General features: G+C 43.6%; 1 protein-coding gene across 1 annotated transcript in view; it reads left to right on the forward strand.

Moving 5' to 3' along the window:
• Nucleotides 1–25,298, forward strand: part of col12a1b (collagen, type XII, alpha 1b) — a 131,924-nt gene that overhangs the window by 16,081 nt on the left and 90,545 nt on the right. The window contains exons 11-20 of the mRNA XM_070849932.1: nt 3,199–3,477; nt 3,563–3,838; nt 13,581–13,850; nt 16,930–17,196; nt 19,013–19,205; nt 19,871–19,995; nt 22,492–22,641; nt 23,078–23,197; nt 23,488–23,652; nt 23,777–23,923. Of these exons, the coding sequence (XP_070706033.1) occupies nt 3,199–3,477; nt 3,563–3,838; nt 13,581–13,850; nt 16,930–17,196; nt 19,013–19,205; nt 19,871–19,995; nt 22,492–22,641; nt 23,078–23,197; nt 23,488–23,652; nt 23,777–23,923 (1,992 nt within the window). The remainder of the gene's footprint in view (nt 1–3,198; nt 3,478–3,562; nt 3,839–13,580; nt 13,851–16,929; nt 17,197–19,012; nt 19,206–19,870; nt 19,996–22,491; nt 22,642–23,077; nt 23,198–23,487; nt 23,653–23,776; nt 23,924–25,298) is intronic.

Here is a 25,298-nt window from a genome sequence, read left to right on the forward strand (position 1 = left end):
GTCTTTCTCTGTAGGGATCCTTTCTTTTGCTGTGAGACAAAACTTTTTATACCTACTAGTCATTTCGAACCCAAAATATGGTTTAAAGATACCGAAGTTAGCATTTAAGTTGGATCCAATCTTTGGTTGTGGAGGTGGAAATTACGAATTACTTGGTTTAATAATCAGCAACCAACAGATTTATCGCATCATGATTGTTCACATTTCAGTAAACGTTTAACCAGGATGTTGCACACTGTATATAACAATGAGGGATCATGACACAGATGATTCTGCACTCTCAGTTCAGCTTGAGGATGCAGTCATAGCATATTTTCAATGGTCTGCAAGGAGCTTGGGAGCTGTTTCACCTGTGGTCATCCATTGTTTTGCACTGGGAACAGTTTCATGCTAAATCTTAGTATGCTAGCTGTGTTTATTCTGTGGCATAAACTGGCTCAGTGTGAACAAAAATGGACCAATGATGGAGCACCACACTGTTACTATAGTCTTTTAAGGTTGTTGTGTTTACTCCACTTTATTTATTCGCACATGTAACATGAACAGCAACAAATCATCATTCTGCGGCTCAGCAAATTAATTTTTTTGTTTAATGGGAACTACTAGTCAACTGTTATGATTCAGAACATGTGCAGTGATCAAACCAGCATTTTAACAATTAATTAGTGCAGCAGTCAGACGTAACTCTACCACCCTTCACTGTGGAGGAGAATACAGAGCTGCACCAACAGTCCATATGCACACAATTACTTTCATGTCACTTTTCCAAGAGTGTCTATTTCAACCGAACCCTCCTCTTTTGCCTCAATGTGTTAAACACATGTCCACCTTTTGATCTTTTCAAGGGCACAGAGAGTGCTCTTTGCCTGCATGTGGAAATACTAGAACTGGGTCAAGTAGTGGTTGCAGAGATTTCTTTGCGTTTGTCTGAACCCAGATGAGGCACCAGATGACTCAGTTATTACCACATCAGGTCAGGACAATCCAGGCTGTCAGGTGTGTCGTCTGTCAAATATCTGTAAACAAAACCTGACGTTGAAAGGCATCCTTTGTGCTGAAAGCGTTAGCCACCCCCGAACATCTGGTAGTCAAGCTCAAACAGGGAGGAAGAGTTGCTCTCAACGGCTGTTTCGTCCACTTAGAGCCAAATATTAATCACCCTGCTGCTCCGCCAGGTCTGCCAGCGTAGATTGTGACTCACAGCAGCTTTGATTGCCGATTATATAATTCTTATATAATAATGACTTTATATGTCGTCGAGGAGAAGCGGTCAGGAGCCTGAATGAGCTGAGCGGTCACAGCTTCCATCCAACTTATTGAGCTCCCACTGTGGGGAGTTTCACAGCAGCCGCCCTCCTGATGTTGTTTTAATGATGTAGCTGTCAGATGGTTTGTTGATTGAACATCTTTATTAAATGGCATATAGGTCAGCACTTCTACCCCCAAGGTTCCTTCATTTGCTACTGTTTTCTTTGGAGGGAAGTCTTGGCTGTTTTTTCCCCAGTGAAAACCCACTCTTAACCAGGAGAACCATCACCATTGGTGATCTCTGTTTACCTGCTATCTATATTTAAGGGATAACTCCAGGATTTTAAACCTAGGCCTTAGTTTTTTGTGTGACATATTTTGGGTTTGAAATCACTGGTTACAAAAGGTTTTGGGAACTGGTCCAGTAGATCACCTCAGTCAGCAGCTGCAAACGGGCTGCAATAGCTTCAAAGAAATCCTTTGGGGCAACGCACCACTCAGAGTGTTATTCTAAGTGTGTGACAGCATCATGGAAAGGATCCCTACAGAGAGAGACCTGGAAGATCCTTTTGGTTTAACCACAAACAGCCGTTATATCGCTCTCTGCACACACACCAGACTACATTCACTAAAACAGGGATTTTAGAGAACAGGACACAGGAGCTGCTGGTCTGCTGCTGCCTCAGTTGGTTTGTTTGTTTGTAGTATTGTGTGACTTTGGTGTTTTAAATTAGTTAGTTTGGACCTAATAAAGTATTTCTGTAACACACAAAAATCAAACAAACTGGCTGATTGAAGCAGCGATAGATCAGCAACTCCTGTGTTCTGAGTGGTTAAATTTCTTTTTTTGTTAATGGAGTCTGGTGGTTTTGACAAAAGGATCTTCCAGGTCTCTCTCTGTAGGGATCCTTTCCATAATGCTGTCACACACTTAGAATAACAATCTGAGCCTGTTAATGGCAAATACAAGCACTTTTAGTGGACCTACTGTGATCAGACGCAGTTGCCCCAAAGGATTTCTTTGAAGCCTTTTTAGCCTGCCGATCTACTGGACCAACTCTGATACTTTTTGTGCCAACCAGTCAGTTTGAACCCAAACATTTAAAGTTGCGCCCCCGGTTTAAAAATACCGAAGTTTTCCTTTACTGTTTTATGGCTAACATCCTGGGACTACAGAGGATGGCTTCAAAGATTTTTGGAAATGTGAAAAGCTGAACTACTTTTGATTTTCCACTCAACAGGCTGCAGTTAAGTGATTGTTAAAAAGTTCTTGGAAGTAATTTGTCCACTGTGTGATCGTCCAAAAGAATAACTAAAGATAAGCTGCAGACTTGAGTGAATGAATTAGTCAGGCTTGTGGGTCTAACCTCAAATGACCAAATCGGGGAAAAACACATCTTTAGCAGCCATGGACCATAAAAAGCGCCCTTTTTAAATGGTCTGGGGAGACTCGTAGACATCATATCTGAGGTATTAAAGTTAAGATCAGCGTAGTAAAACACCCCACTAGGTTTGAATTAGAGCTGTGCATTTGCATATAAGATGTACAGGTAGCTAAACTTTATGTTTAAAGGTGAAAATCAGAATAATTTATGTATAAAAGATTTGTGTGATGTGTTGGTTTTCATTTTCACTTAAGCGGTATTGAGATGCCCTTAAGTTAAGTTGTTTTTGTGCTGTTGATTCCTCCTGTGCCATCAAGATTTGATCGTATACATCAGATCAACATCAACAGATGAATAGAAGGAAGTTATTAATGTTCTCCATACATTAAGCTGAGGCTCAAAAGGGGTTTTCTTAACAACTAAACCTAATTTAACTAAAGTAAAAGTAAAAGCATGATGCTTCTGTGTATAATTAGATCCAATATGACTTTGGCAGATTTCAGATCAAACTTATTCTCCATGTTTTTCCACGTTCCTTTAACTTGTGTACCCTCTGTTTTCCCAGGACTGGTCCAGCCGAAGGCCCTGTCCTTCTCAGAGGTCGCCCCCAGGAGCTTCAGGGCCTCCTGGGAGATGGACGCCGCCAACGTCGAGTCCTTTTTGATCCAGTTCAAGCCGGCAGACGAAGCTGATGCGCATTATGTGTCCCTGTCTGTGCCCGGGGACCAGCTCACCGCCCTCCTCCCCCACCTCACCCCACTCACCCGCTATGAAGTCAACGTTATTGCTCATTATGACAAAGGGGGCAGCTTGCCTGTGACCGGCTATGAGACCACTTTAGAAGGTGTTTACAGCTGACTCGTGACGTTTACCTTTTATTTTCTAAGATGATGAATTGGAGGAGTAACACCCTAACTAATCTGCTGCAGAACTCGGCCCGGTGCAGAACCTCAGAGTATCCGAAGAGACCACGGACAGCTTCAGGGTGTCATGGCAGCCAGCTCCAGGAGCCGTCACTCGCTACCGGCTGACCTACGAACCCGTCGGGGACGAGGGCTCGAGGCTGGAGACGACCACCGCCGGCCCCGAGACGACGACCGTGCTGCGGGAGCTTCGGCCTCGAACCACCTACCGCGTCTCCGTCACTCCTGAATATCAGTCCGGCTCCGGAGCGACGGTGGACACCCGTGGCACCACCAAAGAAGGTGAGCGTAGCTTCATATTGTAAGAAATGAAGTCACTGTTTCTAGTTACAGCCGCTTATCTGATGTTTGACATCAATAAATGTGTTTAGAAGTTACAAGAGCTGGACACGAATATTCAACTGTTTGGATATTTGTTCGCTTCTGATGTTCATTTTTACTTCTTTTTCCCATTTTGGGAAAAACGTCACACATGTTTACTGCTCATCACATGAACTAAACGTGTGTCTCCTCCTCTGCTGGTCTTATTTTAAAACCCTTGTGCTGGGTTGTACTGCAGGTAGCTGTCAGTTGTGTCAGGCAGTCAGTGAGTCGACGGTGTTGTTGCTGAGCAGAAAAGATCTCTAAATTGGCACCAGAGAGAAAACAATGGCTGCACGTTTTAAATATGATAGCTTGTGCTGTCACAACACTGAATAACAGAATCCTTGAAAGAGACTGAGAACGCTTCAGGGGTGGAGACGGTTAGAGCACGCACACTGTTTTCTTCTTCTCTTTTACTTCAACTGAAGTATTGTTGAAAACATAAAACTTCTGGTACTTCTGGATGCATTTTATTTGGACCTCAGACAAACCTCTAATATATCAGGAGGGTATCTGCTGTGCATTTATAATACAGTGCAGTAACTTTTGGAACTGCTACAAAGGCTGTTGAATTGTTTCTTGTGCAAAATAATGTTTTCAAAGTTTACAGTAATTTCAAAGCTTTGTAAATATTTGAGCTGATAGTTAATCCTATCAAAGCCAGCTGGTATAATAGCAGGCTGCTTGGGAAAAGTGTGTAAAACTGGTGGGGAGAAATGCTGCGTTCAAGGACACGTGCTGCGGCGCCGTGCTGCGAATGTTGGCTGTTTATTCCTGTCGAAGCTGTGCAGCCCAACAAGTTACTTTTAAAACACATTTTCCTTTAGATCGGAGCTCATAGTCATGAAATGTAAACTTCTTCAGTATAAAAAGTAATGCAGAGGATTGTTGCATGATGGGAAATGTAGTCCCTAAGCTCAAAATATAGGAAACAAGTCAAAAAAATACAATATGTGTGTCAAAATAAATGAAAACTTCGGCTGTGAATACATTGTTAGTTTGTACTACGGCTCCAAAATGTCCCATCAGAAAGGTTCTTGTGTCAGAGGAGCACTAACACGTCTTTTCGATTTATTTTCAGATATTTACTGTGTGAGGAAAACATGTGGAAACACAGAACTAATTCATAAAAAATCATTTCAAATTGCGCGTCATTACATTTGTCATAAAAAGTGTCCTAGAACATGTATAATGTGTTCCAGGACACTTTTCTAAACAGCCTAATTTAACTTGAAATCGTAAATGGCATGACTCACTGTGACATGTGGTGCCACGAGGCCGTGAAGAAAGAGTGCGAATACTCAGAAAAACCAACCGAGGGTTAGCAGATAATGACCAGGAGACCCTGAGTGATTTCAGCTCCAATTGGTGGCGAATTTTGGGTCCCAGAACAGATTTTTGTTCCAGTAATCTGAGTAGCTGGTTAAGTCAGTGGTTCTGATCCATAACAGGTGCCTGCAGATGTCTTCTGATCACTTTGTTTGCGCTGTGGGACGTTAAAAACTATAAAAAAAAACTAATTGCGGCTTTAAATCACAAAGATGTTGGACGAAGAAAACACACCGTGGGTCCAAGCAGTCTGTCTTTCCGTCTGTCTGCGCCATTTTAAAGACCACAGTGGAAAGAGGTTCAGACTTCTCTCTGACATCCTCTGTGACTCCGTTTGTCCACCGCGACGGTCGTCTTCTGCCATGTGGCGTTTGCTTTCACTCCAAAAAAAACTGCCCGGGAGTCGCCAGGAGGCCGCACATTTTTGACCCCGGTGGAAAGTGAACTCCTCACCCTGCAGTGTTAGTACAACCTGCCACCCATCAAGCTCCCCGTCAGGTCAGTCCTGCCTTACAGGGAAAGGAATGAAAAACAGACGGAAGCGCAGAAAGCTGGGAGGTAGAAGTGGGTCAAGATGTACTGGAAGGTGATAAACAACGGAGAAAGCACGGCGGCTCTCTGGATGGCGGCGTTGAGGAACTTCTTGCCACCTTTTGAGGGAGATTAACTCGTGGAGAAACCTCCAGCGGGGGCTGCTAGCTTTAGCGCTTTCAGGGAGGGATTACGTATCTTCCGAAGGCACTCAAGATTATCGACCTTGAGCCAAAACTCCGAGGACGCAGCTGGAAACAAACAGATGATGCTCCTGTCTGCCATGGCAACAACATTTGCGCCTGTGTCTGAGTGCACCGCTCACCTCCTGCTCCACATCCTTCAGACGCTGCAGCTGCTTGTCGTCTGAGCTGATTTTTTTTTTGGTGTATTTTTGACGGTTTATGCAACGAGGCAGGATTAATCCCAGCTTGCACCTCTTTGACATGAAACACCCAGCTGGCCCTCAGATGGATTTATGTTTTTCTTCTCCCTGTATAGCTTACAATATTGTTCCCATTACAATGTTTACTGTGCCATGACTTTATCTCAGAACTATGACTTGATGCGGTGCCTTGAGGTTTTGCACGAATTGCCCTTTCGCTTGCAGACTTTTCCACCAAGTGTTGGGAAAAATAGTCGGTCACAGCAGCTGCTGGGAGTCACTTCACTCTTCTTTTTTTTTTTAGTTTTTTGGTGATAATTTGTTGGAAAAAAAGATGTGCATTTCACTTAAAATCCAAGACATTTCACCCCTCAGTAGGAAAGAAAAACACAGAGTCAGGCAGATGCAACAATAAAACATTTCTCAGTAACACTCAGCAGTAGGCGTTAACACCAGGGAGTCAAGCAGGGCACATGAGTCACCGCTTTATTTTAACAATTATTTTTTCCAAAGGGAATTGTGTGAACATGCCCGTCTCTCACACTAATTCACATCCTGGTCGCGACCCAGGACAAACACAGCTTTCTACTGTGCAGCTCAAGTGGAGCAACTGGGAGGTCGGTGTGTTGGTCAGGGACGTCTCAGACGGAGTTTTTCATCCAGACATGATGCACAAATATTTGGCCGCGAGCCTCCTTATCCACTGTGGATCACAAGTGGTCCATGTTAGTATAATATTTAAGGAAGTATGTGTATAAGCGTGTGTGTAGCTGCTTAGTGCTCCACGTTATTCACCATCCGTGTGTCTGTCACTTCACATTCATTCAGCTTTGATGTCAAAAATATTAATTATTTCAGGTTTAAAGATGAAAATTTCCGTTAGATGTGTAACAAAATTATTGTTATCTTAAATTAAGACACAGCTCCCTGTAAAACACTTGATTATCTTCTATTTTCATCCATAAAATGAGCTTTTAGTTACGTACTGGGTGCAGAAGATGCAGAGAATGATAAATATACTAACATATCTGGCTCCACAGCCGATGTAGAGATGTAAAATAAAGTCTTCTAACTCAAAGCTAGACATTATCTCCACAGCTGTGACCTGCTGATCCCCCCAGATTAAGCGATTACACTATTTTTATTCAAGTCAAGAACCACAGCTAATGTTTGAGGTCTCGCTGTAATTGCTGTGACTAAACCCTGGAAGACGACCAAATCATCCGAGGAGATCTTAAAACAAACATTTAATGCAAGGCGGTGTGTAAGCGTGGCCTCCGGAGCAAAGCCAGCCTGCTCTTCCATCCAGGGAGGCTTCAAAGGTCAGTAACAGGAGAGTAATAATAAATATGAGCAGAGAGCGGCGGTGAGGAGGAGGACGTCCAGTGTGCGGTTACTATCAGCGCTGAAGTGACGTTACTGAAAATTCATTTCTGTGGTCTGAATTTCACATCTGAAAAATAGTTTCAAGTTCCCCTTTGAATTGAAAAACGGGCAAATTCAGAATATAAAAAGTCAAACCAGAACTGAAAGGATGTTTACAACATGGCTGCAACTTTCATTATTCTATAACTCATGTGCTTGTTCATTTACCATTATCTTCAGTAGCTAAGAGCAGTCAAGGCCCCAGGAAGTGTGTCAGGCCGTCACGTGGCGCCATTGGGCCCAAAAAGTCTCTTTTCCACAGACTTACACTGTGAAAGAGATGCCTGCTGATCGAGTTTGATCCATTCAGTCCGATAACATTTGGAAAGTCTAGAAGAGACACAAGATTAAATCATTTCGTCCCCATTCAGGTTAGCGAAGGGCTAACAGGAAGTTAGCCGGCACGATGGGCCACGATGAAGGAGATCTGGGTACTTTTTACACCTGGGAAGTCTTTTTTTGGCTTCATCCACAACGTTCAAAGGAGCCGTCAACTCTTTCTACAGCCATGGTAGCAGCACGTGTTATCTAAATAAGACACTATCGCAAGTGTCAGGCATCAGTTTGTAGCTTCGTGTCCTCTTGGAAACGTCTTGTCGCTCGTAGGTAAAGATGAGAAACAGCAAGACCGGACAGGAATGTGACCCAGCTGGGAGGACTGACTCATTCCTGCCTCTGTCTTCCTCTCTGTTTATGTCTCCTTGTGTTTCACGCCGTCTCTCGTTCTCACCTCTCGTCTTTGTCTTTCCCACCTCTCCTCCCGGTTCTCTTTGATTCTTTGTTTCTCTCTTCCTCCCTCTTTGCTGCAGCCTTTCTTTCCTCTCCTCCCTGTGAGGGCTTGCCTGGAATTTACTAGTGCTGCACACAGTCTCTGTGCTTCGCCACCCTGATCGCGGTGCCATGCAATCAATTATTTCGTTTTTTATTTCTTTCCGATGCTTCGCGTTGACGGTGAGGGCTACCGGCACAGCTCGGTTGTTCCACTGTGCTGCGTTCACTGTCTGGTTCGGCTTGAGGACACTTGAAGTGTGCCGGTGAGGCCCCCAGACATCCCTGGTGTTGGCCCACATCAGAGGCAGCTGGCAGGAGGCTCCTCATTACCTTTGTTTCCCTCACATGTGGAGCTCAAGCAGTGGAAACCTCCGCTGCACCGATACTGTACCCACATTAAAAGCAGTGAGCTCACTCTTTCTTATTGTAAAAACTCTTATTGTACAGTAAGAGCCTGTGTTAAGTTAAAGTTTGGGCCTCGCCACAGATTTCTGTTTACAACCGCGTGATGCTAAAATGGAAAACTCTGTTTGATGCCAAAATCAGCAGGTTATGATGCTTTCTGGGATAAATCAAATCAAACTACTGTATGAACGCTACAGAGAGACTTTTGTTTTCAGTAGTTCCTGATTTGTTCAAACAATGGCACAGTAGATCCCTGCGTAAAGCTCAAGTTGGATAGATGTGGTCCATCTCGCTGAGTTGTTTGGCCCAAAGCTGTCCACAGCTGATATAAAAAAGCTCTGCAGCTGCTTTTGGCTTTTTCCTCCTCACCAAGTCCTTCACTTTTAACGCTCGTTTGGAAGGACCCCAAACACTCGACGCTAACCAGGACATCCTGATTGTAGGAGCAGTACAGCGTGACGCTGCCGTGGGACGGAAAACCCTCCAAGACGGGAACACTTCAGGGATCACTAAAGGAAAACAAACTGTGCGTCAATGAAATCACACAATTATCACGGCTTCCACTTGGAGCCTGAAGCGAAAAGTCGTAAAGCCGGGATGAAGATTTGATTAGATTGATGAGAAAGTTCTTTTCTCTTGATCGTAGCTGTTGGTGCGATCAGTCTGGGACCTCCAGCTTGTTCTGACCTGCCAAACTAAAGTGAAATTAGCTTTTTACAGTCTTACACCTGTATTAGGCTCCTGGAGTCAGTTTCCAAACATTTACTTTCCAGTTCGGTCCCCTGAAAGCTGCAGGTTTTCGGCCACAGTCGGGCTTCGCTCGGTCTCAGTTTGGTTCCTAGTTTAGAGTCGTGATGAACCAGAGAACGTTTTTGGTCTCAGATAAAAGTTAGCACAGGGACAAAGAACAAAAGAACAAACTGGCTGTGAACAGATGTTTCCCTGTGATTAATAAAAAGATTGATGAAAACTTTAGGAGCCACTCATCTAGAAAATGTTTCCTTCATATCGTCCATCATTGGATTTGACTTTTTGACAACGAATAGATTAATGGATGCTCCGAAAATATGGCTGCACTAAAACCACACGAGGGGCCGAAGCTGAGCACCAACAACACGGCCAGACTGGCTGCTCTTCCCTCCATCACAGCTGGGCCACCTGTGCTGAAGCTGCAGTCGCTCTCTGCGCGTCACGTTGCTTTTTTAAATGGCCGACGGTAGATGGAACATTTCGAGTCGCCAAGTTTACACAAAGTAAGAAGCCAAGAGACTTTCCAGTGTGACTGTGAGGTTTCAGCAGCAGGGAGTCCCAGACCGAGTCTCGGACGGAGACTTTTCAGCTCGGAGAACGACGGCAGAAATCTGTAGGAGAGCATGTAGACGACAGACATCGACTCCACTGCAGTCAAAGAAGAGTTTGTTCAACTGTGTCTCAGAGATCGAGCAGCATTTCAGGACATGATCTAATGAATCTGTTTCTATGTTTGCACAGCTACAGCTCAACCGTTCCTACTTTAAACCACCTTTTATTGTGATAGTAGAGACGTAGCATCAAACACTGGACCTGAAATTTGCCGATAAAACATTTCCATTTCACAAGTTCCATTCAGCCGCTGCTCTGGAGCTTTTGACTTCATCACACAAGCCTCCTCAGCACATGTAATTTGCCCAGTTTTCACGGGGATTATAGATGTTCAAGTTTCCATTTAAAGTCCAATTGTTATTATGTTGTTATGTTATAAACACGTTTAGCGGTTTTGTGCCAAAAGTTTGGTTTTGGATCGAAGAACGAGACGTCAGGAAACATTTCCAGCAATGAAAACGGCGATAATTACAATAATATGAAAAAGATGCATAAGAAAAGAGAATTACACTTGGAAACATCAGGCGATATTCTTCTTCCAAGATGCATCTCTGTGATAGATAGATAGATAGATGGATAGATGGATGGATAGATAGATAGATAGATAGATAGATAGATGAGGATGACATGCACAGCAGTGGAAATATCTTCCAAAGTGCATTTAATTGCCTGTGGTTTTCTTCAGATTTGCCTCTTGATGGACTGTGGAAAAACAGGTCTGAGTGCGTTTGAGTCGGCGTCTGCAGATGCCAGATATTTCCATATTCCATCTGATGGCTGTCTGCGGCTGTTATTTTCGAAAGCCTCCAGACTCGACCTCCAGCTTTGAGGGACAGCGCTGCCTTGAAGCAGATAAAACATGGCGGCAGCAGCAGCAGCAGCAGCAGCGGAGCGCCCGGCTCTCTGCTAATGGTGGTTTCAGTGGCGTCTGTCCGGTGAACGGACGGCGACTCAGCGACACATGAAATGACAGCCAGTAGACAGTAGAATCCATTCAAGAAATACTGAAGCCTTTCAAAATAAAAGCCTGCTTAGAGTCCACCTGCATTTCCTATATTACCACAAGCATTTAAAGCCGCTGAGAAAGTGAATCCTTTTAATTTAAGCCTGCCTCTCAACTCGATGCGCTCCCTCTGTCTGCCACATGTTTGGACATTAAGAGAAAAATTAAAATGACATTTCCGGTGTCAGTTTGCAGGAAGGGAAACGGCCTTCATGGCGAACTTCTTCTCAGATGTTTTGTCTTTAACTTTCCTGCCCCGTCAGCGTGAATTGTGTTTTTTTTAAACGAAGTAGTCTGAATTTTGCTCTTTTGAATCCAGTCCAGAAACAATTTTTCCGACTATAAACACCCGGAGAGCCTGGTGTTTCCCCCTCTCTTAAGATCTGTATCAATTGGCAGAAGCTAGAACGTGATTTATTTCTCGCTCACCCTCTTGATTATAAAGCCGGATCTGATGTTCTGCGGTAATTATCACGTTGTGGAAACTTGGCTTCTCGGTCGTTCCAGCGCCTCTTCTGTACACGCTGTCACCTTCTCTAAGTCTGAAGAAGGATTATAATTTCATATCGACCCTCCTCCTCCTCTTCCTCCTCATCCTCCTTCCATCATTCACAAATATTTCCAGCGTGCTGCTCAGTCTGAGGGGGAAAGTCACCATATGTGTTGCTCTCGGTTGGTTAAATGAATCTTTAAGGGGTTTTGGCTTCTGTGTGCTGCAGCTTTCACGTTAAGCCGAAGTCACGAAAACCTCCACAAATACTTCTATTTATATTCTTGGTTTACCATCTGTTTAGGAGCCGGTTTGGCACAAATGACCTGTTTATATTATCTCTATGAGGAAATGCACAACCAGAAGGAATCGACTGGTGTCTTGTAGATGTTTTAAACAAGCCTCAGTCATTTCAAACCCAAAATAAGTGGAAAAGTTTGGGTCTAGGTTTAAAAATATTTGCATCCAGGTGTAAAGGAGCATGTTAGACAGAAGAATTTTGTGTTTAATGTACCCTGCTTTTTAGATTTGGATCTGACTTACTATTTTAACCCAACCAACGATCTTTTACTAGTAGTTTTGGGGCCTAAACTTAACCAAACTGCAACTGAAGACGGATGATAATAAAAGAAAACTGAAATCTATAAGATAACAAATAAATTACTGAACTTTACTGTTGGTCTCACACAGGATGTGATGATCTCCTTGACCAAATTCCCCGTATTAATCTTGATAGTATCACACCTAATACTGTGTGACCGGACCGGGTGTAAATAGCCGAATAGCGGCCGTATGGCACCACAGTTAAATTCAGGTTAGCTGCAGGGTTGAACTGAGATTAGGTTCACTGATCTGGTTCATTTGACAGAATAATTCAGGTTTATTACAATTTGAATTTTATTGTCACATTGTTTTTCTATCAGTGATCAAAACAAATTTACTCGCTGTTTATTGTCGGAGTCTCTGAATGCTGCAACGTTGCACAAAACACGAGCAGTCAGACGATGAGATGAGAGTTTCTACACGAGCATGAAGAGTTAGACAAACTTACCAGGAAGAGAGAACGAAGGCGAATAGAAGACATTTTACCCAAACTGTCCATTTTTAACGTCCATCACAGTTCACTGAGTTTAGTTCGAAATGAAAATGAGCCCCAAATTATAAGAAGAAAGTTTCCTTTAAGTCAGAGGGTCATTATGATACTCAGAGTGAGACAGGCGTTGGGTCCCCAAAGAGCTTCGGTGAAGGCTAGTTAGAAGGTAAGAGGTTAGATTTAAGTGTCTGAATATCAAAGTTTGCAGCTGGCGCTCCATCAAGAGAGGGAAGCGCTGATTTGATGAAGTAAAGATGTCCAATAAAGTACAATGAAGAGATTTCTTCCTCCAGTCGTTATCCGTCTGGCTCAGCGGACGCTTTCATCCACTTCCTGACATGTTTCATGTCTTTCCTCTCCCATGTCTCCTGTCTCCCAACGCTCTGCACTCACTAATGAAGCAGAAACGCCTTCAAAATATCCTCAGGAATATAAATCACATGTGTTTCTCCAGTCATCGCTGTCCTTTATAGCTGCGGTGAGTGGTTCAGTCCTTCTGTCCACTCGATGGCCTTTTAATAGTTTCCATTTTAGAAAATAAATCTGATCTGCCAGCACGTCCAAATGGCTCCTTTGTTTTAAAGGGAAGATGGATTTAAAAAAAAAAAAAGAAGAAAAAACTGACAAATAATGGAAAGAACATTTGAGAAACACGGCCAGTACGACTTTATACCATATAAAACTTGCTCACAGACATCTGTTCTGATTTCGAGGGGATTTGGGGGCAAAATCAGCGAGTGTGTCTTTAAATGTTAGTCCAGAATCTAAACAGCTCGAAGAACAAAAGAGGAATGGGTCACAAACTGTTTTATCTTTTTCACTAAATATTCTAGTATGTATTCACTATAACCTGTTTGCTTCTTTCAGAGGTGGGCCCCCCTAAAGACCTGGTCACCAGCGACGTGACCGACACCAGCTTTGCCGCGTCCTGGACAGCGGCGCCCGGCAGCCCGAAGATGTACCGGCTTCGATGGAAGTCGCTGTTCTCGGAGGAGGCCGGAGAGAAAACGGTGCCGGGAGACGTAACCAGCAGCGTCCTGGAGGGTCTGACTCCGGAGACGCTCTACCAGGTCTCTGTGGTCGCCGCCTACGATCACAAAGACAGCGGGCCGCTCACGGGACAGGAGACCACCGACGGTGAGACTGCTGTTTATATTTCAGAATCAGAAGCAACTTTATTTGTTTGTAGTTTGTACAAGCAAACAAGGAATCTGACTGTGGAGAAACTTGTCTCTCTGTGTACAGTCAGAACAACAGTTCCTTTAAATTTCCTTTAAATACCATTAAAGACACAAGATATTATGAATATTAGAACAAATATTTAAGCTTCTGCCTTATTTCTAAGCAAATTTATGGCATTTAATTTGTGCTTCTTTGTACTGAAGGTCAAATGCCACAAACTGGCTTAAATCTGATGACTAGAGTTGGTGCAGAATCTTAAATATTTCTTCCTCATGACGTCTTGTGTCTATAAATGCTCCTGAAACCTCAGACTTGCTGATTGTTTCCAGGTTTACGTGAAAATATCAAAGATTTTCAGTGTGGTCTCAGACTTCTCATGTGTGTTTCCGTGTCTGTATGTTCAGGAAAGCTCCACTGAAGGTTAACGTTTGCTTTGGTTTATTTCCACATCCAGAGAAAAGACAGAGACAGAAATAGAAAAGAGATTTTCAGTCTGAAGGAGAATATTCCCTGAGAGATAAAGGTTCAATAAAAGAGGTTTCCACCCTTATATAAATGTCACTAGTCATACTAATAAATAGAAAAAAAGCTAAAAACAATGACCACATATTTCCCCAAAGCTTTAGCAGTAAAACAAAATTGATAAAAATGTTACATCACCATAAAACCCATAAAAATGTCAAATCTTTGCTAATTTCTGCCTTTTCACATGTTTTTTTTCTGAGTAATGACCGTGTGGACGCTGATTGTAATAACGGAAGTAGATTTATTTTGTTTTATTTATTAGTTGATTTAAGATTTAATAGAAATATTGTGCATAATAATGAACATTGTCATCATAGTAGACGCCTTAAGAATAAAACAAACTAAAGATAAAACACAATCACTAGTTAATAATAAGGTGCATTAGGAAGTGTGAACAGTAATAATGCAGCTAAATGTGACATGGGAACATTTACGTTTTAGTGAGATTCTTCCAAAGAAACAATCGTCTGTATTTTAGTGAATGTTGATCAAGGAGATCCTGGAAAAATAACCTGGACAGCACAGATATTTAGACGTGAGCACTGAAGTTGAACGTCGCGGCTCGAGGACGCAGAGATCAGCTGCTCTCAGATCACCTCTGCAGCCGCGAGGAGGGTCGATCCAGATGTTTGAATCCGGCGTTCAGGCCCCGGACCCTTTTCTTTACCCCTCAGAGGGAAGCGTAGCAGGTTTCTACTCTATTCTCAGCATCAGACATTTGGCAGGAGGTTCTATGTTTTGATTGCAGGGCGGTTCGCCACATGAGCGTGAGCCAGAGTGGATCCAATACTTCCTTTTATCACAAAAACAAAACTGATTTCAAGGCTGACATACTTGAATCGTTTTCCAAAGAGGCCTCTGCGTCACGGTCAGTGGAAATAAAATCCAAATTTATACTAAGGTGTTCACTTCAGATTCTTTTCAAGCTGACGTGGTGACAGTTTGTCCGTCCTGAATGTTTCGGTACAGCGTGTGTGTCCTCGGGATGACGCGCCGTGAGCATCACGCTAACACACCGCAGCAGAGGCACAGTGCGCTCTAGAAATGCCGACACAATCCTCGTTCTGTGAGCACGCACGGGAAATCGGATACGTCCAAATGAGCCCAAACAGGCCACCTGAAACAAAGCTACACGTAGAAGAACGGACTCGTTTTAGGACATATTGTTCCTCGATTGCATCTCCAGCTTCACAGATTTCTCCAAATATATCAACACGTTGAAAAGTTGGATGCCGTGTTTCTTTTCCGCCAATAAAAAACACCAGAGTGGAGTTAAGCAGTCTGAAAAACTTTCCTCGGGATCATTAAATATACATATTATTCCCCTGCAATGTTTTTTAATCACCTGCAGAATCATCGGAATAAGTTTAGTTCATTTTATAGGACTTTGGTTGTTTCGGGGGAAAAGGAAAATGTGGTTAGCATTTCCTCCAAATTGATCACCTCTGGGTAAATGCCTAATTCATAACCAATTAGTTTTGGCATGAAGCTGATGGTATTACTCAGCGGTTATGCCTGCAGTTATGAATACATAACGCTTGTGGAAGGAATATGAAGGGAAGCCGCACTTGGCCTGAAAATAGAGAAGGAAAGACGGATGCTTTAATGGTTTAGATGAAAAATAATTGTTTATGGCTGTTGAGTATCCACCAGAGGAAACTAATGTAATGGATCTTTGCAGTTCTAATTGACTTACATCTAAATATATATGAAAAAACAAATTTTGTTTCTGACTATAGAAATATTAGGTTTAAAAGTTAATCTTAAAGGATAATTGTGGTACTTTTAAAACCTGGACCCTATTTTTTACATGCTTTGAGTTCAAAATGGTAAAAAAAATGGGTTCAAAACTTCTGGCAGCGAAGAACAGGCAACAAACAGGTATAATGGCTGTAACGTGATCCTTTGGGACAACTGGACCTGATCACAGTAGGTCCACTAAAAGAGCTTGTTTGATCCACTGACAGGCTCAGAGTGTTATTCTAAGTGTGTGACAGCATCATGGAAAGGATCCCTACAGAGAGAGACCTGGAAGATCCTTTTGGTTTAACCACAAACAGCACACACACCAGACTACATTCACTAAAACAGGGATTTTACTTGATAGTTGCTGGTCTGCCGCCGTTTCAGTCAGTTAATTTATTTGTGTTATTCTGTGACTCCGGTGTTTTAAAGGGTTAGTTCGGCTCCAACACACTATTTGTATAAGACACAATAACACCAACAAATTAACCAATCGAGGCAGCAGTAGACCAAAAACTCCCATAGCCTGAAAGGTAAAATTACTGTTTTTGTCAATGGAGTCTGGTGAGTTTAAATTGGGCAATACAACAGCTGTTTGTGGTTAAACCAAAAAGAATCTGAGCCTGTCAGAGCCCCAAAGGATTAAACTGCACCTGAAATATGAAAAAATAGAGCCCAGGTTTAAAAATACCAGATTTTCTTTTAAACCCAAGAGCTCATGTTGTTACTGAATTCATTTTCTAAAATGTACTTTTTGCTCTTTCAGCCTCTGCTGCTGGTAAACAGTTGACAGTGTCAGATGAGACCGAGCGAAGCATGAAAGTCCGGTGGACGCCGGCGCCGGGCAAGGTGAGCCACTACCGGCTGAAGCACGTTCCCAGTGCTGGGGGGAAAGAGGTGGCCCTTAAGATCCCGGGGACGGCCACGTCCACCGTCATGAAGCGCCTCCAGCCCCTGACCACTTACAACATCACCGTTCACCCCATCTACAAGCGCGGGGAAGGAAAAGCAAGGCAAGGAGTAGGAACGACACGTACGTTGGTCCATAATTCAACCCTATGACAGACAGTACACTGCAGAAACATGTCCATCCTAGCCAAGACGTTTAAACCTGCTGTCATCCTTAAAACATTATCGTTGGTGGAATGAAATAAAATCTTAAATCTTAATCTTAAACTCTATGGATGTGCTGCTTTGGTCTCTGTGTGCAGGCAGAAGCTCTGTTGAATGGTTGGATTAGCTTGTTTTAGCTCAATTGCTGGATGTCAATGGGATCAAGTAGCAGTTCTTCTCAGATTAGGGAAGCAGTGAGGACTTCTTCCTGTAGAGCCACATGTCAAATCAGTCGGTTTCTGTTGACCCTTCACTCTGTATCAGATAATGTGATTCCTTCATATTATTACATTTCCTCACAAATGTGTAAAAGTGCCCTTAAAACATAACTTGGGCCCCTTTTTCACATGTTTGAAATCCAAAAATCTGACTAGTAGGTATAAAAACCTTTAGAATTGGCAGAGCAACTGGTGAATGAACCAATCAAACTGCGTCCACTAAACTGAAAGTGCTTGTTTGATCCACTGACAGGCTCAGAGTGTTATTCTAAGTGTGTGACAGCATCATGGAAAGGATCCCTACAGAGAGAGACCTGGAAGATCCTTTTGGTTTAACCACAAACAGCCGTTATATCGCTCTCTGCACACACACCAGACTACATTCACTAAAACAGGGATTTTACTTCACAGAACACAGGAGCTGCTGGTCTCCTGCTGCCTCAATCAGTTAGTTAATTTATTTATCATAGGTTACACAAATATTGTGTTGGGTGTGAACTCACCCTTTACAACACCAAAGTCACAGAATAACACAAACAAACTAACTGACCGATGCAGCAGCAGACCAGCAGCTCCTGTGTCCTGTTCTCTAAAATCCCTATTTTTATGAATGTAGTCTGGTGTGTGTGCAGAGAGCGATATAACGGCTGTTTGTGGTTGAAACCAAAAGGATCTTCCAGGTCTCTCTCTGTAGGGATCCTTTCCATGATGCTGTCACACACTTAGAATAACACTCTGAGCCTGTCAGTGGCTAAAACAAGCTCTTTTAGTGGACCTACTGTGATCAGGTGCAATGACTGATCAATTACATTGGGGTTCTTGGGGTTGGGGTCTGCAAATCTGCATATTTCTGACACTTTTATAGTAAACTTTTCAATGTTAGGTCAAAATATGCAAAGTACTGAAGGTATATTTCGCTAGTTGTGAGAAAAACCTGCTCCTTGATGCCATAGACATCCACTAATTTAGCTCATTGAGGCTAATCTCTACTGCTCAATGTAAGGAGAAGGACTTTCTATCTGAAAACTGGCCTCTGACATCTTCTATCAGACATCAGTGCTGCAGAAACAAAACAGTTTTTTGTGACTTGTGAGGAGAAACACCATCCTGCCTTGGAAACATATTCTGTCGTCCAAGTTGCAGATTTATTTCCCCCCATTGTTCCACCAAAAATAAGATTTCAGGACCGACTTCAAGTTTAAACGACTTGTTAAGATGAATATTTTTCACACTCCAGGTGCTGCTGCGCTGCGAAGAAGCAGCGTCTTCTCACCAGAACACTAAAATCACAGTTAAACACATGCTCAGTCACACTACCATTACTAACACACAGCATGACACTGGGCTTTTTAACAAATGACACCGGGTTCAAGGTATTGTATTATGGACTAATGAGAAACTGGCTTGAATGTGGTGCGGCTGCATATCTTAAAACCTTCTGCCAATCTCTGCAGTTGTGTTAAACTTTTGTTCCGTGCAAGTTTGTCCTGAAGTTCTGGCCGGGTTCTTCTATTACAGTGTCGCCCTTCAAGGCTCCCAGGAACCTTCAGACCTCAGAGCCCAGAAAAACCAGCTTCAGAGTCTCCTGGGATCCGGCGCCCGGAGATGTTCGGGGCTACAAAGTGACCTTTCACCCCTCTGGGAATGATATTGACCTTGAGGAGCTCGTGGTCGGCCCCTATGACAACACAGTCGTTCTGGAGGAACTCAGGTAAGATTTCTCTAGTTTTTTTTACATATTTTGGGTTTGAGATGAGTGTTAGGTACAAAACTTTTGTTGCATTGGTGTTTTAAAGGGTTTGGTTGGATCCTACGTAAGAAACAGTAACATAAACTAACTGATCGAGGCAGTGGTCGACCAGAAACCCCCTGGGAGGTTAAATTGTTGTTTTTGTGAATGGAGTCTGGTGGCTTTGAAGGGAGCAATGTTACAGCTATTTGAGTTTCTCCAATAAGACCTGGTACCAGAATCAGGCGTCCATTCATTTCTAACGTCCACCTTCCTGGATTAGTTTGAACGTCTGCAATCTTGTGTCGGTAGATTAAAACACAAATGTAGTGAAGTTTGAAGGAAACACGGCGGCTGCATCTGAAAGCACCGCTGGTATAAGCACTAAAACAAAGTTCACTGTCATCATATTACATACATAACTTCACCGCCATGTCTTCTACAAACAGCCGCGCTCTAAAGAAGAAAAGTTTTACTCACCTCCAAAACAAAGGCACCTGCTGGTCATGTCACACAAAATGAAAATTCATTTTAGTAGCTTTAAAGTTTATTAAAGTAAATCATTCATCTCAAAGACCAGAAGCTACTTTTTCCAAACTGTGCAAGTCTTCTAACTGAGACTGTGAAATGTTTTTTCTCCCCCTCAGGTCGGGAACAAAGTACCAGGTTGCAGTGTTTGGGGTGTTTGACGGAGGGCAGAGTATGCCTCTGGCAGGAGAGCAGAGGACGACCCTCAGTGAAGAGCCCTACACGCCTCCTGCTTATCCTTCTGGTAAAAGCTGATGACCGCACCACACTGCCACCCTTAAAGAGCAGGCCTGCAGACCAGACGCTCTCCCATCCCAGTCGTTTCAGAGCAGGAGAGGCCTGACGGCGAAGTGCCGCCCAGAGCCAGAACACTGAATTATTCCTTGTCGAAGGGATTTAATGTCACTGTCTTTTTGGAATCACAGGCAGAAATGCGACGCACATGATTATGATTACGACAAATTAATCTGAGCTGCTTGGCTCGCGCTCACTCGCCTCCCCCGTATCTCACCGGGAGCACAACGACATGTCATTTAGCAGGCATGTGCTGCAGTGTTGACACTAACATTTATAGACTGATGATATAGATTGATGCGCGACGTCTTTGCCAGCGTGTGAGCAGCCACAGACATACAGTGAATCTTCGTTAGCACCCTGCTGTGAAACATCTGCTGCTCCAACGCGTTAAAGTCATTTAAAAGTAGATGTTTACCGTTGTTATGTCGTCCGAAGAGAGGAAAAGGACTCTGCTTGCAATTACAGACTCCATATCGGGAACGTTAGCTGCCGCCGGCATGAATGCAGTTAGGAAAATGTTATGCTTCTCATGAGACCCCGAGGAGGTGCTGACCCTCGGCAGAAATTCCTGCCGTAATTGGGAGCAGAAACGGTGACCGACTGCCCACCCAGAGGGGAACAGGCCAGGATGTTCCACCGAGGTTCCACTCAGAGATCCTCGTATATTATTAAACTGCTTAGTGGAGGCTTTAATCCAGCCTCTGTGACGGGCCCATATGGTCTGGCAGCGCTGCGTCCAGCCGTCCTTCACACGCTGCTCAGACCTTCTTTTTTACAGGTCATTAAATGCTTTAGTCTTTTTTTAATTTCCCTGACGTGACAGTGAAGTGAGAGAACTCTGCTGGTTTCCAGCCACGTTTTGTCGAACCGCTCGACGTTATCTGGAGTAAAGTCGTGTTTTTACTATTTTTGAACACTGAAATGTTAAAATTCTACGACCTCCATATGAGTGGAAAGATTTCTACAAAATAAAACCATGAAACTAGATATAAATAGAAGCCATAAAGGGAGACAAGGGAGAGCAGTGTTCAGCTGAATCCTGGTGGAGTTTGCTCAGTTGACATGAATTAGATCTGTTGATGTGGGCTCAGTAGATTTTATGATTTCTATCTACGCTAATCCAACAAAGTCTCGTCCAAGATGGCTTAAAATGGCTGCTCGTCATGCTCCGTGCTGAAAGCTCCGGAAAATGCTTGTAGGTGGAAATAACTTTCACTCCTCCAAGATTTAGACAGTTATCAACAGAATGATGACACTCGGGTCAAATGCACCTGCGGCGGTGAATTCACTTCCTCCAGAGTGATTTAAATCACATTACGGGAACCAAAACGCTCATGGAGGCACAAAGGCATCAGATTCTGTCAAACGATTCACGATTTTGGGGGAAAGGTCGTTGAATTTTAAGGTTTCAGGCGTCATCAGCCGCTGGCCTGAGCGCAAGAACAACAAAAGTCAGAATTGCTGCCAGTCTCTGCGGGACAGCGGTGATTTACATCCCACAGTCAGACTCTTGCTCTGAGACGCTGGGTCGTCTGCAGCGTATTAGATGCCTCTTAAGGCTGCCTCTGTTTACGACATCTGCTTTTATTAATGAATGTTGGAGGGACACATGAGCATGTTGTTTACCGCCGGTGGTATAACTCAAACAGACTGCAGCCGAGCATCCAACTCTGATCCTCTTCAAGCATCTGTTCCTACGGCCTGCTGATTGAAAAAAATGTAAAAAAAAGGAATCGATTGTCTCCTAACCTGTTTTCAATTGCACACACAGGGGCCGGGTTTTTTTTTTTTTTCAGGCGCCTGGCACGTCGTCCTAGAAAAGAGGACGGGCGGCCATTTTTCACCCCTACAGGTGCCTGAGGCAGGAATGTGCGTTAACATTTGGGAGCAGGAGGCCTCGTATATCACAGCGTCAGGGAGGCCGACTCCTGCTGTCAGAGGGGACGGCCTCAGAGGAGACCACAGCAGGGCTGATTTCACCGCTGGATGTAAAAACCCAAACAACTCGCTGTGCTGGAAGACAGCGAGAGAGAGAGAGAGAGAGAGAGAGAGAGAGAGAGAGAGAGAGAGAGAGAGAGAGAGAGAGAAAGGCCCTGAAGAGAGAGCCGTTAATCCAGAAATGACAGATGTTACACAATATGTTACCAGTGTGGATCATTTCTGCTGCATACTTCTGTGTAAAACATCCTGCTGTACAAACGTTATCGTCATCTTGTGATTGTCAGAGTCTGATTGTGCTCCTCTTCCTCAGCTTCCTCTCCTCCCTCATGCACCCCACAACGTTTCCTCTCACTGTTTCCACACTTTCTCCGCTCGCGCTCGCCTCAAACGGTTCATGTGAATCTGATGTGGACACTCGTGGTGGGTGTCTGCGGTGTACCAGGCGTCTCGCTCACTGCCCCTCTCCTCTTCCTCCTCCTCCTCCTCCTCCTCCTCCCCGCAGACACTCAGTGTAAGACCTCAGCGATGGCCGACATCGTGCTGCTGGTCGACGGCTCCTGGAGCATCGGCCGCATCAACTTCAAAACCATCCGCAACTTCATCGCTCGCATGGTCAGCGTGTTTGACATCGGCCCCGACAGAGTCCAGATTGGTAATATTTTCACTGCTGTTACCACAGTAACCAAATAATACTAATAATAATGATGATAACTTCATAAAGCACCTTTAAAATAAGTTACATGGTCACTTCTCTTAGAACGTATTAAAAGTACCAGCTGGAGTCTATGACTACTTTAAATACTACTAATACTGATACAACCACTGCTGCTGTGTTCTGATAAAACAACCTGTGTGATGTCTGATGATGTCTCCACCTCTGTACCTCTTATTAGCAATGTTCCTTATGAATACTAGTGCTACTGCTGTTCTATCAGTACAGCTCATTATACTGCTGCTGCTACTGTGATTTTAATTACTGCAGTTTTTTGTTGGTAAAACTGTACTTGGCATCATTTTGGGGTTGTTTGGTGTTTTCACACATCACGTGTGTGTGTGTGTGTGTGTGTGTGTGTGTGTGTTTTCTGCAGGTCTGGCTCAGTACAGTGGAGACCCAAAGACCGAGTGGCACCTGAACGCCCACTTGACCAAGACGTCCCTGCTGAACGCCATCGCCAACCTGCCGTACAAAGGAGGCAACACCATGACGGGTGAGTAAACAGCACTTTGGTCAACCTACGCTGGGCTCAGACTGATCCAGATTTGGGATCCAAATGTTTTTAATGGGGTCTGTTAGCTGAAGAAAACTAGTTTCTGCTCAAAAAGAAATACGATTTTTTGTAAAAATATAAAAGACACGTTGCCTGATGTCACACTGTTTACTGACTCATTGTAAGAATGAATGCACTCGTACAAGTGTAATGACTAGAGGTCATATTTAGTGTTTGTTTGTCGTCCTCGGAGGATTTGTGACACTCTGCTCTTTGTTCCCGTCAATCAGGAATGGCCCTGAACTACATCCTTCAGAACAACTTCAAACCCAACGTCGGGATGCGTGCCGACTCCCGCAAAATCGGCGTCCTGATCACTGACGGAAAGTCTCAGGACGAGATCGTCTTCAACTCGCAGAACCTGAGAGACAGCGGCATCGAGCTCTACGCAATCGGTGAGAGAGTTTCTCAGTCTGAACAACCTGAAACTAACCGAGTCTTGGCCATGAAGATATGAAGTAGATACAGACGCACGTCGGTCCTTTTTCTGGGTCTAAGTTTGAGGTTTTTCTCTCTCAGGTGTGAAGAACGCCGATGAGAACGAGTTGAGGTCCATCGCCTCCGACCCCGACGACATTCACATGTACAACGTCAACGACTTCCAGTTCCTGCTGGACATCGTTGACGACCTCACGGTCAACCTGTGTAACAGCGTCAAGGGTCCAGGTAGGAAAAGAGTCACATGTAGCGCCACCATCATCATCATCACCATCATCATCATCGTCATCATCGTCATAGTGGCCAAAGTTTGTTTTCTGACAATAAGACGCCGTAGCTGCTTGGTTTTTACGGTTACATGAGAAAATGTGCTTTCATTCATTCATTCATTCATCAAAGAAAGAACCTTCAGCCTTTGAGAAGTGTCCTTCATGTAGTGAGAAGCTTAACAGGTTGGATGATTTAAAAACAAAACTTGTTGTGATCTTGTCGTAGATATAAATGGGTCCGTTTTTTCCCACGTCAAATGAAATTAAGTAGAAATAATGATAATGGATTTTAAATTGTCTCTGAGAGATTGAGGTTGTTTCTGTTTACCTGCTTTATGTGTTAAATCCATGTTTTTTTTATTTTTTTATTTCTTCTGTTTCCTCTGACGAAAGTTTAGCCTTCATCAGGGAACAAACACAGATCTAAACATTTTTGCAGAAGCTGCAGAAACGAAAAACAAAACAAAGCACCCGTACGCCTCCAGTTCTTCTTCTGTTTCGACCACAAATTGGTTTTTACCCTCCCAAGAATAAAACCAGGCGAAATGCTGCAGGGAATGCAGACATATTTCCCTTATGGTGGCACCATAAACAACATCTGAGAAGGAAGGAGGTGCCACAGTCAATCAAATTCATCTTTCCTTTGTTGGTTGTGCATTTCTACAATACAAGTGTGGAGAGAGATCATAACCAGAACTGTACAAACATACTTAAAGACTTCATAAATAGTAGAAAGGCAACCAGATGAAGTGATGAACAAAAGATTCCCTCTTTCCATTTGTCGCCAAATGTTTAAGAAGCAAGACGAGCTTGTTTAGTTTATCAGATGTGAAGCTAAAGAGAAGAGCAGTGTGCTGAATGTGTGATAATCGATATCATTAGCTAGTAGCAGATGATGTATTAGGACTATATGACTGATGTAGTGGCCGCTGTTGCTCGCAGCTGTAATTCCTCTCCCTGTTTCTTTGACTACCGCTGAGTCAGATTTACACCTTTGTAGTCGTTACTGGTGGCAGGAGACAGATGGGAACTTCAGGTTATGCTTTTCCGGAATTTGCAGAGCCACAGGGTTTAAGACTGACAACCATATATTTTTGAATTTTTACTATGGGCTTTCATTTGGTTTTACAGGTGCTGGAGGGCGTGAACGTCGCTCTGCTTGTGAGGGCATCAACGTAAACCTTTAGTCTAAGTAGAGACGTGGATATCAGCAGAATTAGACTTCCTCCGTGCAGCTGTTTTTAGCGAGCGATGAAACCAGCGGCTGTAGACGAGCACAAATGATGTTGTAATGCCCAGATGAGAACAACGACACGTTCTGTTGCCCACAAATC

This window comes from Pempheris klunzingeri, chromosome 18, assembly GCF_042242105.1.
Source record: "Pempheris klunzingeri isolate RE-2024b chromosome 18, fPemKlu1.hap1, whole genome shotgun sequence".
Taxonomy (NCBI): domain Eukaryota; kingdom Metazoa; phylum Chordata; class Actinopteri; order Acropomatiformes; family Pempheridae; genus Pempheris; species Pempheris klunzingeri.